Genomic DNA, 16250 nt, shown 5'->3' on the forward strand with positions numbered 1-16250 from the left:
GCCTAATCGCTCTAAGTGAAATTTTCCTTTCCAACACACAAACATTATTATGGATTTCCATACATAATGCTGATGCTCCACTGTCGACAGAGCGTAAACGATATTCATCATTTGAACAATAAATGTTATTTAATCGTGTATATATATGTCTAATTAACACAAAAATACATATAAAATAATTTATTTTGCTTATGGTGCATTCATAATCAATAGTTCATTCCATATAAGACATAGTGCCACGTAATTTTTTCGGGATGCAATCCATTATTTTCAATATTTTTCATCTTGATGTAAAATTAGAAGCTCAAACTTTTCAATGCTGATAATGGTGTAAAGTAAGTTACTTTTGTAACTGAAGAAAATTACTAAATCGTCTGCTCCTATTTTTGATAGAGACCATTTGCCGGCGGTGGAGCATTTTTATGTGATGACTAAAATTATTTGTCAAAATCATTTTAAAGGCAATTCATGGGCCAAAACAATTTAACATTTCAAAATTCAATAATTGTTAATTTGCAGATTGGTCCGATATTCAACACTTATTAAATAAACGGCACAACTTGATGTATTCACATTATGTCAATTTACTTTTTTTCAAAGTATTTATTAGCTGAGCAAAACTCGAGGAAAAAAGATGTTAAATATAATCGTTCTTCAGCTCCAGTGTTTTAAGCATATTTTACCAGGCAGAAATATCTCCATGTACAGGACATAAATACTTTTAAGCACCTGTAAGTGTGTATTACCGTAAACCAACTTATTTCCGCGGTGACATGATTTTCACATTTTCTCATCCAACAACTTGAAAGCTCTATTGTACTTTTAAAGTTGAATCTTTTTCACAGCAATTTATTAACAAAGATTCTGATCACCCGTGAAATATGTCAAATAAATAATTTTAATTGCACGCATGAATAAGTTGGTTTGCAGTGTAGGATAGTGTCATACGTACTTCCTGATAACAAGTACAATCCATTAGGGTCTACTGCTAAACTAGTAACAGCGTCTAAATGTGCTACCATTGAATGGATCATTTTTCCTACAAAAGAAAAACATATAAATAGAAAATGTATCATATATTAGTTCATTATGTTCTCATTATTCCATCTCTATTCTTATTGACTCACCATATTTGATATCCTTCTTATAATCCCGTGAGAATATAGTTCAAGATAATGTCATTGTAATAAATTGACTGGAGTAAAAAAAATATCCTAAGAATAAGGATATCAAGTAATCGTTTAGTTGAAAACAAAATAGGAAAACACAATGCAAAATACAACTTCTTTTTCAGAAAGGTGAATGATATCAAAGTAATCTCCATGGTTTACAACATGCACCCTCAGTTGTATAGATGTAACACTGACTGGTATTTTTGGATACAACTCCTTGCCAAGGGAATACCTCTCAACTTACCTGTGTTATTGTCAAAGAACCTAATATGTCTATCTTCGTGTGCTGTGATAGTGACTGGAAGTGTTGGGTGGTTGACCACTTTGTTGATCTGATTACTAACTCCAGCATCTGTAACATTGCCAAAGAAACCAGATGGATGAGATCTGTACTGTATGCCTACACTGTTATCATAGATCATCATCATTGCCTTGATGAAGATGATCTCTTGTACTTGGCCAGTTTACATTATTTATTCATGTTTATAACAATCACATCCTTGTGTGTGTGATCCATAAATTTTGTAAGTTTAATAAAATTTTTAGCATATAATTTTATTTTTCCACAATGTCATTCAATCATTTTATTACATCAATAATAGATAACTTTATTTCTGTACCAAAGTGATAATATTGCTGATCTAGCTGTTAAGTGAAGTTATCTAGAATCATGAATACATACACTCTCAACTCTAATATTTTACCTTGGTTGATTTTTGTTTCTAAACTGAGGACTTGTTTCCCATTTTCTATGTCGAATATGTATGTGTTTGAGGAAGAATAGGAAGCCACCATTTGACTGGGATCACAACGTACAAAGTCGACTGAGGTCGGAGCACCATCTTCTGCAAAGTCAAAACAAGAGTCATATTTACAACCTTTTGTCACATACATTCATTTTGTTATTTATAATTTTTGTATAAAATATCTGCTATTCAATTTAGTAACACAGGATATGGTGAATATAGGTGGAATGATATCAATCATGATCACTGGTCCTGGTGTCAAATGTCTAACTCTTACAAGCTAATCCAAGATCAAGCATTAGTAAAGATATTTCTAATATTATCACTATCACAATACTCATTTATGTGTTGGTTTGATGTGAAACAACACGCAAAGGACATTTTCACAACCAACGTTATCTTTTTCATTAGAACATTTGGCTGAAAAAGACTGTGCAATACAGTCTAAATATATCTTGAGTATTTCTCTGAGTTATCGAAAATTTGAAATCTTATATAGTTCCAAAAAAACAGAACAACATCTATAGTTGCATAGTTATCCCCTTTCTGTGTTGGATCTTTATACATGTTCACAGACAGAATCTATATACAAACCATCATCAACTGTAAATGTGTTGAGCAAAGGTGTTTTACTCCCAGGGCTCCATAACCTAACAGTTCCATCTGCTGAACAGGATAAAAGCTGCATCTTGGAGGTATGTATGGACAGTCCCCACACAGCATCAGTGTGGGCCTGTAGTGTGTCTGACAGTACCGTCGGCTCTGTAACAACAGCAAAACATATTGTAACAAAGAGCGTAATGTAAACAATAACATGAAAAGATATCACATATTCCACATATATATACATCAATGAAAATAGTAAAATTTCAATTTAAACAAAACACTGCATGTTTTAAACCTGAATGTAACATCAAACTGACTGAGACTTTGCAACATATTGGAAGATCAGGTTTATATTCTGAAAGCAAAAAATGATTCTTAAAGAGACCCCATGTCATCTTGACACACGTGTACAAGGTATTTTTTATTTGACAGTAGACAGTTTGAAGATAGTTGGACAGAAAAGATCACATAAAATGACATGATTAGAATATCAAAGTCATCAAATAGAGACACCTGCAAAAGCAGAATGTACAGTCAGTCAATAAGTCATTACCTTATTCTATTTCGAAGGACAAAGGAATAACAACATTATTGGCATGCAACAGAAAACCATGAGAGCCATGCTCACATGCTATTCAGTACAGAAACATCACTTGTGTGATCTTAGAACAAGTCCTAACCCAGGGAGAACTCGACAGCAAAGACTTATTCAGCATATATACTGATCCTCTTCCAAATATGTCATAATCTTAAGGCTATTTCCAACTTCGTTTAATTATTTTCATAAAATTTTGCCACTTTAAAAAGTTTCAATGCTTTTATTGATGCTTGGCCCTCAGTCGTTTTCTCTATTGCTTACTGTATATAACTTGTCTCCAAAATAATAGAAAATGATTTCTACATGATAAATACGATAGAAAAAAACAATCTTATAATGTGTTGCGGAAACAAAAATTTAGATGCTGGGAAATCAGCCAAACACTTAAGTTAAATCAATCTAAATAAATAAATTCTATGGTCACTTTGCTATGGTAGGTGCATAACTATAATAATAAAGAACCTTGCTTGTCTAGATTCAAAGAGTACATGACAGCTATCTTTTTTATTACATTACATTAAAATTTAACTCCATATTATTACTTTCAAATTTACAAATTATTAACAATAATATCATAAACATATTGATATCATCACTTTTCTGGCTTTTAGCAAGGTTCTATGCTATAACAACAATTTTTAAGTGCGCAGCGTGAGCCATTTAACATAAGGGCAAATTCTAACACACATTTAACATGCAGGAAAAGTAAAAAACATCACTAAGATTAGGGGACATTTTTACTGACATTGCTAGGATAAGGGGACATTGTTACTGGCATCGCTAGGATAAGGGGACATTGTTACTGGCATCGCTAGGATAAAGGGACATTGTTACTGACATCGCTAGGATAAGGAGACATTGTTACTGACATCGCTAGGATAAGGGGACATTGTTACTGACATCGCTTGGATAAGGGGACATTGTTACTGGCATCGCTAGGATAAAGGGACATTGTTACTGACATCGCTAGGATAAGGGGACATTGTTACTGGCATCGCTAGGATAAGGAGACATTGTTACTGACATCGCTAGGATAAGGGGACATTGTTACTGACATCGCTAGGATAAGGGGACATTGTTACTGGCATCGCTAGGATAAGGGGACATTGTTACTGGCATCGCTAGGATAAGGGGACATTGTTACTAACATTGCTAGGATAAGGGGACATTGTTACTGACATCGCTAGGATAAGGGGACATTGTTACTGACATCGCTAGGATAAGGGGACATTGTTACTGGCATCGCTAGGATAAGGGGACATTGTTACTGACATCGCTAGGATAAAGGGACATTGTTACTGACATCGCTAGGATAAGGTGACATTGTTACTAACATCGCTAGGATAAGGGGACATTGTTACTGACATCGCTAGGATAAGGGGACATTGTTACTAACATCGCTAGGATAAGGGGACATTGTTACTAACATCGCTAGGATAAGGGGACATTGTTACTAACATTGCTAGGATAAGGTGACATTGTTACTAACATCGCTAGGATAAGGGGACATTGTTACTAACATCGCTAGGATAAGGGGACATTGTTACTAACATCGCTAGGATAAGGGGACATTGTTACTGACATCGCTAGGATAAGGAGACATTGTTACTGACATCGCTAGGATAAGGGGACATTGTTACTGACATCGCTAGGATAAGGGGACATTGTTACTGACATCGCTAGGATAAGGGGACATTGTTACTAACATCGCTAGGATAAGGGGACATTGTTACTAACATCGCTAGGATAAGGGGACATTGTTACTAACATCGCTAGGATAAGGGGACATTGTTACTAACATCGCTAGGATAAGGGGACATTGTTACTGACATCGCTAGGATAAGGGGACATTGTTACTAACATCGCTAGGATAAGGAGACATTGTTACTAACATTGCTAGGATAAGGAGACATTGTTACTAACATCGCTAGGATAAAGGGACATTGTTACTAACATCGCTAGGATAAGGGGACATTGTTACTGGCATCGCTAGGATAAGGGGACATTGTTACTAACATCGCTAGGATACTGGCATCGCTAGGATAAGGGGACATTGTTACTAACATCGCTAGGATAAGGGGACATTGTTACTAACATCGCTAGGATAAGGGGACATTGTTACTAACATCGCTAGGATAAGGGGACATTGTTACTAACATTGCTAGGATAAGGAGACATTGTTACTAACATCGCTAGGATAAGGAGACATTGTTACTAACATCGCTAGGATAAGGGGACATTGTTACTGACATCGCTAGGATAAGGGGACATTGTTACTAACATCGCTAGGATAAAGGGACATTGTTACTAACATCGCTAGATAAGGGACATTGTTACTACATCGCTAGGATAAGGGGACATTGTTACTAACATCGCTAGGATAAGGGGACATTGTTACTAACATCGCTAGGATAAGGGGACATTGTTACTAACATCGCTAGGATAAGGGGACATTGTTACTAACATCGCTAGGATAAGGGGACATTGTTACTAACATCGCTAGGATAAGGGGACATTGTTACTGACATCGCTAGGATAAGGGGACATTGTTACTGACATCGCTAGGATAAGGAGACATTGTTACTAACATCGCTAGGATAAGGGGACATTGTTACTAACATCGCTAGGATAAGGGGACATTGTTACTGACATCGCTAGGATAAGGGGACATTGTTACTGACATCGCTAGGATAAAGGGACATTGTTACTAACATCGCTAGGATAAGGAGACATTGTTACTAACATCGCTAGGATAAGGGGACATTGTTACTGACATCGCTAGGATAAGGGGACATTGTTACTGGCATCACTAGGATAAAGGGACATTGCTCAGATGACAGGACATTGTTACTGACATCGCTAGGATAAGGGGACATTGCTCAGATGACAGGACATTGTTACTGACATCGCTAGGATAAGGGGACATTGCTCAGATGATAAGGTGACATTGTTACTAACATCGCTATGATAAGGGGATATTGTTACCGACATTGCTGGACACTATAAGAGACCTACTAGACTTGTCAATTAGTGTTATTAAAGTCGCATGCATAAAAAATAAAGAGTATTTCAATGGGAGACAACCACCAGCAGAAAGGTTAAGCTATATGCCATAGTGATGTAAATAGTTTGTAAATATCAAGCAATAGAATATGTAACTGCATGTCAAATCTTACAAGTCAAAATAAGAAAGCAAGGAAAGCATAAGTGTGTTTGAATGTTACGCACTGGAGTTTAGAGGTCAGATAATTGGAGTCAATCACTCATCAGAATGTATGTCAGTACGTAGTACAGTAAACCAGTTTATTTCCTCGATATACAAATTTTCATGTTATTATGCAAACAAGTTTGAACGTGAATTCAAATGTTTCGCAAATGTAAGATTGTCAGTAAGAGACCTTGATTGTAAATTTATGTATTCAAGAAATATATGTCAGAAGCATGAAATACTGTAAATATGACAATAAACTGGTTTACAGTAACCATACAAAGTTAAATTACAGACTAAAATGTATGAAGGAGACACAATGGACAAAGGTTAAAGACACAGATACTGTCTAGTCCATGCACTGTTGGCCCATCCCCCAGCATTCCTCCCATCTATAACAGACTGAGGTAGGTGAGAGGACTGCTGGAGGAGACAGAGGTGGGCCTGTAAGTTACATACCTGTACAATACTTACCAAATGAGTCATATGGATCAATGTTAGAACTGGGTATATTCCAACACCTGATAGAGGAGTCGAGGCCACCACTGAAACACTGCTCTCCGGTGGCACTCACCGCCAGACACAACACAGGGCCAATGTGGGCCCTGAAGGTGTACACTGGCTCTACGTCTAGGGACGCTGCTCTGTTAACACAAAGGTTAGGTAAGTGTGCAACACTTAAAGAAATACAGCTTATACATTTATAATGTATACCTCATTTCATTTTTATCTAGAGATATTCTTCATGTCACTCAGCTGTCAAACAGTTTTACGCAATTGTATTTGAACGGTCTTCAAAAATCCTCATTAATATGATGAAGTTGGGACAAAATTCTTTTTCAATTTGGGACAAAATTCTTTTAATTATGATGACTCGAATATGATATTTTTTTTTCTTTTATTAAAGAACTCCTGTATTATAGTGACTGTACAAAGCAGACAATTTTGTATGCCTAACTTACTTTTTGGCTGGGACTGTCTTTTGTAGATTCCATAACTTTAGCGTGTGATCTTCTGATCCTGTTATTAACACTGGTTCTACTGGGTGGAATGCGAGAGCACGCACACCATCGAAATGACTACAACAAAATAATCCAGTCAGAAATCACCTCATCAAAAGGGACTAAATTGAATGACAGAATATACTAACTTTTTCTCAAAATGACATGTTAACAGGAATATTGATCTTTCTATTATATGAACTAATGGATTATAATATTTGTATTGAATTAAATGTCAATACTATATAATCTTGAAACCTCAGACCTATCACCTATCTGTCATCTACAAAGAGTGTTTGATTTTTACTGTGCATTGGTGTAAAAAAAATTCTTTTGATAACATTTAAAGCCAATTTGTTTCTTTTTGGTCATGCCCTTTAAGACCCTAATATTTTATAGCTGATGGCCTGAAGAATAACAAGAAACACACTTACCTTCTTAATTTGTATTTTGCATTCCATGTTTTTCTAAAAACTTCTTTGGGAGCAGAAATCTAAATTGAAAGAATGGAACATTTAAACTGTGCCCTAATTTATATATCAAATACATTTTGGATATCCCAAAAATGCCAGTATTACACTAACACTTCTAAAATTAATCAGTTAGCTCAGCAATCTGCATATTTCCTGCTTGTACTACACATACAAATTTTAAAAGAGCTAACAGCACTGGTGGTCCACCACTCATCAGCACTGGTAGTCCACCACTCAATCTGCAAATCTCGAGACCAAGGGTACAATTGATATGTCAAGTATAAATAACAACACTGTGGGAAACTAGCTACTTAACATAGAAGTTCTGATACATTTTGTCACTGTGAGAAACTTGTTTATGGGATCAACATTACTTGGTGATTTGAGATCTTCATTATTGTAACTGAAAGGACTGTGTCATTTGACATTGTAACTTACATTATCGTAACTGAGAGGATCTGCGTCGTTTGACTCTGTAACATTATCGTAACTGAGAGGATCCATGTCATTTGACACTGTTACTTACATTACAGTAACTGAGAAGATCTTCGTCGTTTGACACTAACATTATCGTAACTGAGAAGATCCATGTCCTTTGACACTGTAACTTTCATTATCATAACTGAGAGGATCTGCCACATTTGACACTGTAACTTACATTATCATAACTTAGAGGATCTGCGTCGTTTGACACTGTGAGACTGGCCAACTCTCCCAGTCTGAGGGCCTCCAGGGATTCCTCCTCTGCCCCAGAACCAATGATCTGTTTCCTGTTTCCAGTGTTGTTGAATGGCAGAGAACCCCCACCTTGCATACCTACAGAGTATACCACATGTTAATTTTCTCAAAGTCTTCAAAGTTTCATAAACAGATTTAATGCGAGCCATCGTTAAATTTATGGCTTGTTAGTTTGCTAGTAAGATATACTTTCAAATTGTAATTTTGTAGTGTTTCAAAAAGCAATATAAGTAAGTTAATCAAAAGTAGTAATGCAAAGCCTCTATGATATTTTGATACATATTTTTTCGTGACCTTGACATAGAATGACTTTTCTATCAAGGCTATTTGATGAAACAGCATGTTATCAGTAACAACTATACATTGTATATATAAACTTGAAAGGAATTGATTGGTGTACAATTGCATTATCACATTTATGCTGAACAATTCATCCATCAATTAGATTTCTCAAATACAATGACAAAGCATTCAACATGACTTTGCAAATGAAAATAAAATTTACTAAGAACTAAACATAACTGGCTTCATGCAAGCTTTAGTTACAATAAAAACAGAAACCAAATACAGCAGCTGTAGTACATGTGATAAAGTGTAATGGGAGCAGGTGTCAGCCCCAGTGTTATCTAGGCATGTGACTGAAGCAGGTACCTCTACATGGCCAAAAACCCAGCCCTTTCATCACCAAAATAACACCTCAACAATGTTACAATCGGTGACTGTTTATATCTTATTATTATTGTATATCGGGGTATATTAAGTTTATTTCCAAATAAACAATATGAAGCAGAAGATTATATCAATGTTAGTTCTAATTATATTTCCACCAAAACTTACCCACACAACCAAAACCAACTTGTTTTTCCTTGATTTCATTTTGTTCTCATTTTTAATCTATTTTTATTTATCTATAAATTTTTTTTAATTTTTTTCAAAACACAGATACTGTTTCTATATGTGGATATCTTATTGGTCATTCAAACTCAATTAGATAAACAGAAATTCAAATTGTCAAGACAGGTTTGTTTAAATTGAATTCCAGCTGCTGAGTAAGATTTTAACTTTGTCCTTTGCCGCTATTATAATCTGTGTCAATGGTGGAGTGTATTACATGTGTTAATATTTACATAGACCAAGCTGATTAGTGTTATCTATACATACATGTCTACTTACAAACAAGACCACATTGTATGCTGTCTACATCAGTCCTATAGCTTGTTATGTACTTGTGACAATACAATTACTTCACTGAATTCACAGATACAATTATTTCATTGATTTCAGACAAAATACTTTCCCAAAGTTTTCTTTACCTGATAATACCTAAATTTCTTTTGTTGTATAAAAATTAATTTAAAGGTTTACGATTGAATACCTTTTCTATCAATACCTAGTAGCTTAAAGCTGCTTCAAAACTTGTTGTGTTTGAATATTCCCTACCAAAAAAGCTTTATATATTATAGCCTATCACTGTTTAAGCCAAGTACTTGTAACTACCTTATGATAAACATTTATGTTAGTTTTAGGTATAACCCTTGTCCCAGAGTTAGTCGAGCGTCACAAGTACATGTGGAGTCTGTATATAGTGTGGTCATGCATACCCATGTCATCTATTTCTGGCATGCTATTCCCGGACACTGAGGCGTTGGAGGGAGGTGAGCTAGCCGCGGCCCCTAGGGAGTTGGGCAGCTCTTCATCGTTGCCAAGGTTAGCAAGCATGGCCTGCAATGTTGATTTCTTAGGTCCTGTCAAAGGATGACACATTACTTAAAAACCTTTCTCTCGCATATAAGCATACACCTTGAGTATGTATTTATTTCATTGGTATATGAACATCAAACATAATACTTTCATTCTCTCTCTCTTGTACTCCAGTTTCTGTACACAGTTTTAGTTACATCAAATAACGATTTATAAATTACACAACCATCTAAACACAATGAGTGAAGTCATCTTCAGATCCTTTTTGATATTTTATCCAACCGTGCATTCATATTTCTGTAATCATCGATATCCTAAACCTTTGAAGCATTGATAGAACCAAGAGATATATCATTTTCATTGAACATGCTGCTTGCAAACTACTTATATTTTTTAGCAAATATCTATTTCAATAAATTTACGATTAATCCTTTGTTGATGACCTTTTAGCCCAAATAATTTATTAATTCCTAATGTGTATCTTTCATTATTTTTGTAAATTTCAATATTAACCTTTTTTGCATAGAGAAAAACCACACATAAAATAAGTTCAGCGAGTTGTTTAAGCATGACATTTTCATAATTTGCTCAAGTTAAGAGGGATTCCACCCAGAAATCATCCACCACATTCAAACAGCCAAACTTGTTCCTTTAGAATCCAACATGCATCCCACCACAAGCTGAAGGTCAACTTGGCCAGCTTTCACTCAGAAAATCCATATTTGTATGTCATTAGTATGCCATTACAGAAGATATACAATTTCAATTTAGTTTGGAGATGGTAAGAATAAACAACAAAATGTTCTTACACGATTCCTGGAGAACATGACAAGATGATGAAAGAGAGATGCTGGTATACAAAGACCAAACATTTAGTAAGAATTGTTTAGTTAATGAGGTTAGCAATCACACTAACATATTGATGGTAGTTATATAATCATTGATCTCTCCAACGAATTCTATTACAAATGTTGGAATGCAAACTTTGATTAAATCAATAGCTTATATTTAAATGATGAAATGATTTAATATAACTACAAGGATTAGAAATCCCCCCTCCTTTTTAATGCATACCGGGTAGCTACACATTACCATTGCTTTTATGAAGTTAAAAGATTTTTTTTTTTTTTTTAGTTTGTTAATAGGTATATTTCACCTCTGATGTAGGGACAAACTACATGAGTTTGGTTTTGGATATCCATTTGATAGGTAGGAGGGACAAACTACATGAGTTTGGTTTTGGATATCCATTTGACATATGATACACATACCTAAGTCCTAAATTTTCCAAGTGGGTCACTTATAAAGACTATTTGAGATGAAAGGAAAATGATACTTGTAAAATCCTATATGATCATTAGTGTAAGAAACAAGTGGAGGAGTTATGAATAATCTCCTTCAAACAACAAGGCATTTGGATATCCATTTGTATGTAGGAGCTAACATTTTATTAAAATTTACACTCTGTTTCCCCCCCTCCTTCCATTAGACATATGATACACATACCTAAGTCCTAAATTTTCCAAGTGGGTCACTTATAAAGACTATTTGAGATGAAAGGAAAATGATACTTGTAAAATCCTATATGATCATTAGTGTAAGAAACAAGTGGAGGAGTTATGAATAATCTCCTTCAAACAACAAGGCAGCTGGAGGAGTTCCGAATAATCTCTTTCAAAAACAACAAGGCAGCATGCTACTAGTAGTTATCTAAATCAATTTTACAATTTTTTGTTTGTTCTTTTTCTTTTTAACTAATTTTACTGTTAGTTGTTTAAAGCTTATGAAAAATTCTTTAGACGAACCTTGTAAAATGATGGTCTCCACTAAGAACAAAAGGAAGAGTTGGAAAGAGAAGCAATGAAATCATGGAGAGGCTAACGGACAAGTCACACAAAAGATACCAGGGACACAGTTCACTATTAATGTTGGAGAAAAACTTGCACACTCCAGTCAGATGAACAAAGCCTGCATGACAAAAGAACTGAGCTACCTCCGCATTTGGGGAGATAGGGATTCATACCAGATAGGGTCAAAGGTCAGTCGCCATGACAGTTGCAGATGAAGTGGCTCATCCTTAGTGAAAGTTACTTATACACAAACACTTGAAATTTGAGACTAAATCACGTAAACTGATCCTATCGTACTCTGGGTATAACATATCTTTGCTGATGATAACCATCACTTACCAATTGTACCAACATGATTGGCTGAAGGACTAATGAGTAATAACACCCACCATTTCATCTAACAGTCATACATTTTCCATTTCGTTTATTTTTCAAACTTGTCAACGCACAAAATTTATTTCTTTTAACGAAAATGAACCAAACATTGCTTGCCAAATATTGTATTTTCCTAAGATATTGAAATGGAAATATAAGCCAATGATCAATTATTTAGCTATGCAGAAGGTGCTTAGCTATGAAGAAGTTCATTTTTTTTCCAAATAAGACACTTCCGGAAGAGCTTTGAAGTATATACAGGGAAGAAAGATCAAAGCAGAACCATGCTAGATGCTGTAAGATTACAGGCTACTTACTTGATGACTGATAGTCTGTAGTGTTTGTTAAAATACTTGTGTATAGTCATATTATTCACAAGAAACATAGACAGATATATACAGCAGTATGTGTATACTAACTATACTTGTATGAGAAAAGGCTACTCCAATAAGCATTAATGACGATGAATGGCAAACATGAAATTCATCAATACAATGTATCTCTCATTTGCTTTCTCACATTATAAACATGAAATGTAAACATGTTTGATTAATATTGTTGAAGTTTGTTGAAGTCCACATGGAATTTGTTACATATTGTACTCTGAAAATGGAACTGATTAGGAATTATGACAGCCTTACAAAAAGGTAGTCAAAATCATTACAAACTGTATATGTTACAATCAAAAGTGATTTGTCTAGAAGAACAAAACAGGCAAATCTTTAAATAGAATTAAACTTCCTGCACATAAGAATTTTGAGAAATTAACATAGAGTGAGAGTGAGACAAAGGATAACTAATGATAATTAGTGATAATTACCATGAGACATGGCCTTTGTGATGGTGGAAGAGGCACCAACTCTGTACTTCCTGCCATTTTTTAGAACCATCATAGTATCACTGTATAAATCCACACCCTTTCATGATCCGCACACAAACATTTACATATAACATTGAGCCGCTCAATTTTATATCCCCAATTTCACCTCTGACCTCCAGTAAAGTGAAGCATTTCCTGAGCTTGAGCTAGCTACAGCGACAGACAGAAGTGTAGGATATAAAGTGTGATGTGTATACACAAGGTTTTCAGCTCCATACGCAGACTTTACCACGCATTCTGATATCACTTTCCGCAAATATTTCATAAACAGCAAACAATCAGTAAGCTATTGTGGTTTACTAAATATATACATAAATTGTTTTATATATGTAAACAAACAATGTTAAGTAATTTTTTACAGATATTTGAAGCAATAATCATACAAATAACTATAGTTGTATACTATAACTTAATGAGATACTTTCACAACACTTTCATCACAATTGCACATGAGCTAGAATAAGTCGTCAAAGTACTAAAAAAAACTATCTCGCACACTGTACAGCTAGAGGACAAGAGAAAAGATCCTATCAGAACTCCCACATACCCATGACTTTAATATTGATTGTTTAATTATGAAAACCTATTATTCAAATTCAATGGATAGCTGGCATACACTTCACATTTGATATGTCTGTCAAATGAACTTTTTTTTTGTACTTTCAGCAAAACACTGTTATTTTCAACTTTATATCAGGCAAATTGGAATCCACAAGGAAAGTGCCAATAATCCATCACCCAATAGCAATGGTCCAAAACTATTTTATTATTGGAAATTTTCATCCAAACTTGTGAAATATTTCCTTTTATAATTATGTTTATGCATCATATTATGGTGTCAAAACTCAAAGTCATCCAATGTTTTTGTTCCTTTGACAAATGAGACAGCCATTTTAGAAAGATCGTAATTTTTTTCTTTTCAGTTTTCAATATGCCTTGTACATGCATTATCTTTCTTTTCATTATTAAAACAGTTATCAATGATTCCACCACAATCCTTGGCTGTCTTCAATTCTGACTCATTTAGCATGTAAAAACGGAGGCCAGGGAAGCTTGTCAACTATATGCATCTCACCACAACACTAAGCAAAGCATACCTAATACCTAAAATCAAGGTGTCCTTGTTCTGTTTCGTTATGATAAGAACTGAACAAAGGAATTCAGCATAAAAATGACATCATTGTTTTACTTTCAAAATTGTGTATTGTCGAAAATGTTAAAATGAGATTAGCAAGCTACTACTCTTGAGTTAAAACCAACAGTTTGCAACAGATACTGGTACAAGACGACAAGCTTTCTTCATAAAATACAAAAGACGACTGTAACTGGTATTTCTAGGTGCTACACGTACAGCATATGTATTATGACAAGCATGCTTAAATTAGAATATGAAACATAAAATGGTGAAAATGAAAATTGAAATCATGCATGATATTTAGAAAAAAAATAAATAAATAAAATTAAGGCTAGTGAAATGATAGTGGTTACATAAACAACTTACTTGACTTCTTTCCTTTCCTCTCCTTTGTGTACTGCTCTTTGAGTTTAGAAATAAGCTGCTGGTCTACGTCCCACTCCTCTATATCTCTCTTCTCTGTGTAATACAGACAGAGCCATGTACAGGTCCCGTCCCTTAATTAACAGCCCTATTTACACCATATAATAACTACCCTCTTAACAACTAATCACCTTAAGTTTATACAACCCTTATAGTAAACCAAATATCCTCATGACTACCTAGCTACTCCACAGATTTGTTCAGTAATTCAACCCATTCACAGTCCGTTTCATCAACATTCTTTAATTGTAAGGAATTCCTTAACTTAAACAATTCTCCAAAGGAAAGTATTACAGAAGTTAAAGAAGGTTCCTTAAATGACATCCCCCCCCTCATTACTTCTGTAATGTTTTCCTATGTTGAATTTTTAGTTAAGGATTTCCTTAGACTCAATGTATGTTGAAGAAACTAGGGTCAGATCATCACATAACATGTATCACAGAACCTGAATGACTATTTAACATGTTGTGTCTCACAGCATCAAGGCCTTTTGGCTACTGTACATAGTCTCACACCATCAAAGCCCTTGACTACTGTACAAACTCTCTCACTGCCCCACTGGACCATGCTACCTACCATACTAAGTCCACAATCCCAAACAGAACCTGAACCCATCCACTTTACTCTTACCTACAATCCATATGCAGAGCATCCTATAGGTAACATCAGACCTAAAACCCAATCTAGTTAGGACTCTCCTACACTATCCAAGAAGTCTTGATATCAGATAGAAGCATACTGTGTTTCTTTGTGCAGCTTTACGGACAAACACATATTTACATACATGCCAGCAAAATATTGCATATTGGAATTCAATTTTTTTGAAGTTATTTTTGATGAAAAATAAAATCTTACTCATTTTCAAAGCATTGTCTATTACATATCTATACTAATATTCTCATACTTTCACATTTTCTAGAAAATCTCAGGCAAAGGGGAATAATCCTTTTTTTATTTTTGTGTAAAGGTACATGTAGTCTTTATCGGAGTGTGGGATAAGTTAAATCAAGAAATACAGTATATGTTCTATCTGATCACCTAACAGATATACTTAGCAATCTCAGTGAATATAAATATCCTTATTTAAATGTTGTTTAAGTGCACAAAAACTATCCTAAACACTAATACATACTCCATATACAACAAATCTGAGTAATAACACCAAAACATAATATCAAGATGCCATGTGTTTCTGTGAGAAGAACTAATACTGATTTATACCTCGGTGCTTAAGTGACACAAGACATGTTCATACAACCTATGTAAAGAGACAGATACACCAATCACTTTGTCTAAGGATAGGAAAGAGTAATGTGTTTAATGTCTTCAACAAGTAGAACATTT

General features: G+C 34.7%; 1 protein-coding gene across 7 annotated transcripts in view; it reads right to left on the reverse strand.

Moving 5' to 3' along the window:
• LOC138318023 (striatin-3-like) overlaps positions 1-16250 on the reverse strand; it is a 28192-nt gene that overhangs the window by 5077 nt on the left and 6865 nt on the right. For 2 of the 7 annotated variants that reach the window (XM_069260055.1, XM_069260050.1), the window contains 11 exons: positions 14850-14942; positions 12786-12800; positions 10144-10287; positions 8463-8620; positions 7766-7824; positions 7293-7409; positions 6790-6974; positions 2513-2680; positions 1877-2017; positions 1417-1524; positions 953-1039 (listed from right to left, as the gene is read on the reverse strand). In XM_069260055.1, coding sequence (XP_069116156.1) covers positions 953-1039; positions 1417-1524; positions 1877-2017; positions 2513-2680; positions 6790-6974; positions 7293-7409; positions 7766-7824; positions 8463-8620; positions 10144-10287; positions 12786-12800; positions 14850-14942 — 1275 coding nt within the window. The remainder of the gene's footprint in view (positions 1-952; positions 1040-1416; positions 1525-1876; positions 2018-2512; positions 2681-6789; positions 6975-7292; positions 7410-7765; positions 7825-8462; positions 8621-10143; positions 10288-12785; positions 12801-14849; positions 14943-16250) is intronic. The other 5 variants (XM_069260051.1, XM_069260053.1, XM_069260052.1 and 2 more) reach the window with 5 other exon arrangements.

Source organism: Argopecten irradians, chromosome 3 (genome assembly GCF_041381155.1).
Source record: "Argopecten irradians isolate NY chromosome 3, Ai_NY, whole genome shotgun sequence".
NCBI lineage: Eukaryota > Metazoa > Mollusca > Bivalvia > Pectinida > Pectinidae > Argopecten > Argopecten irradians.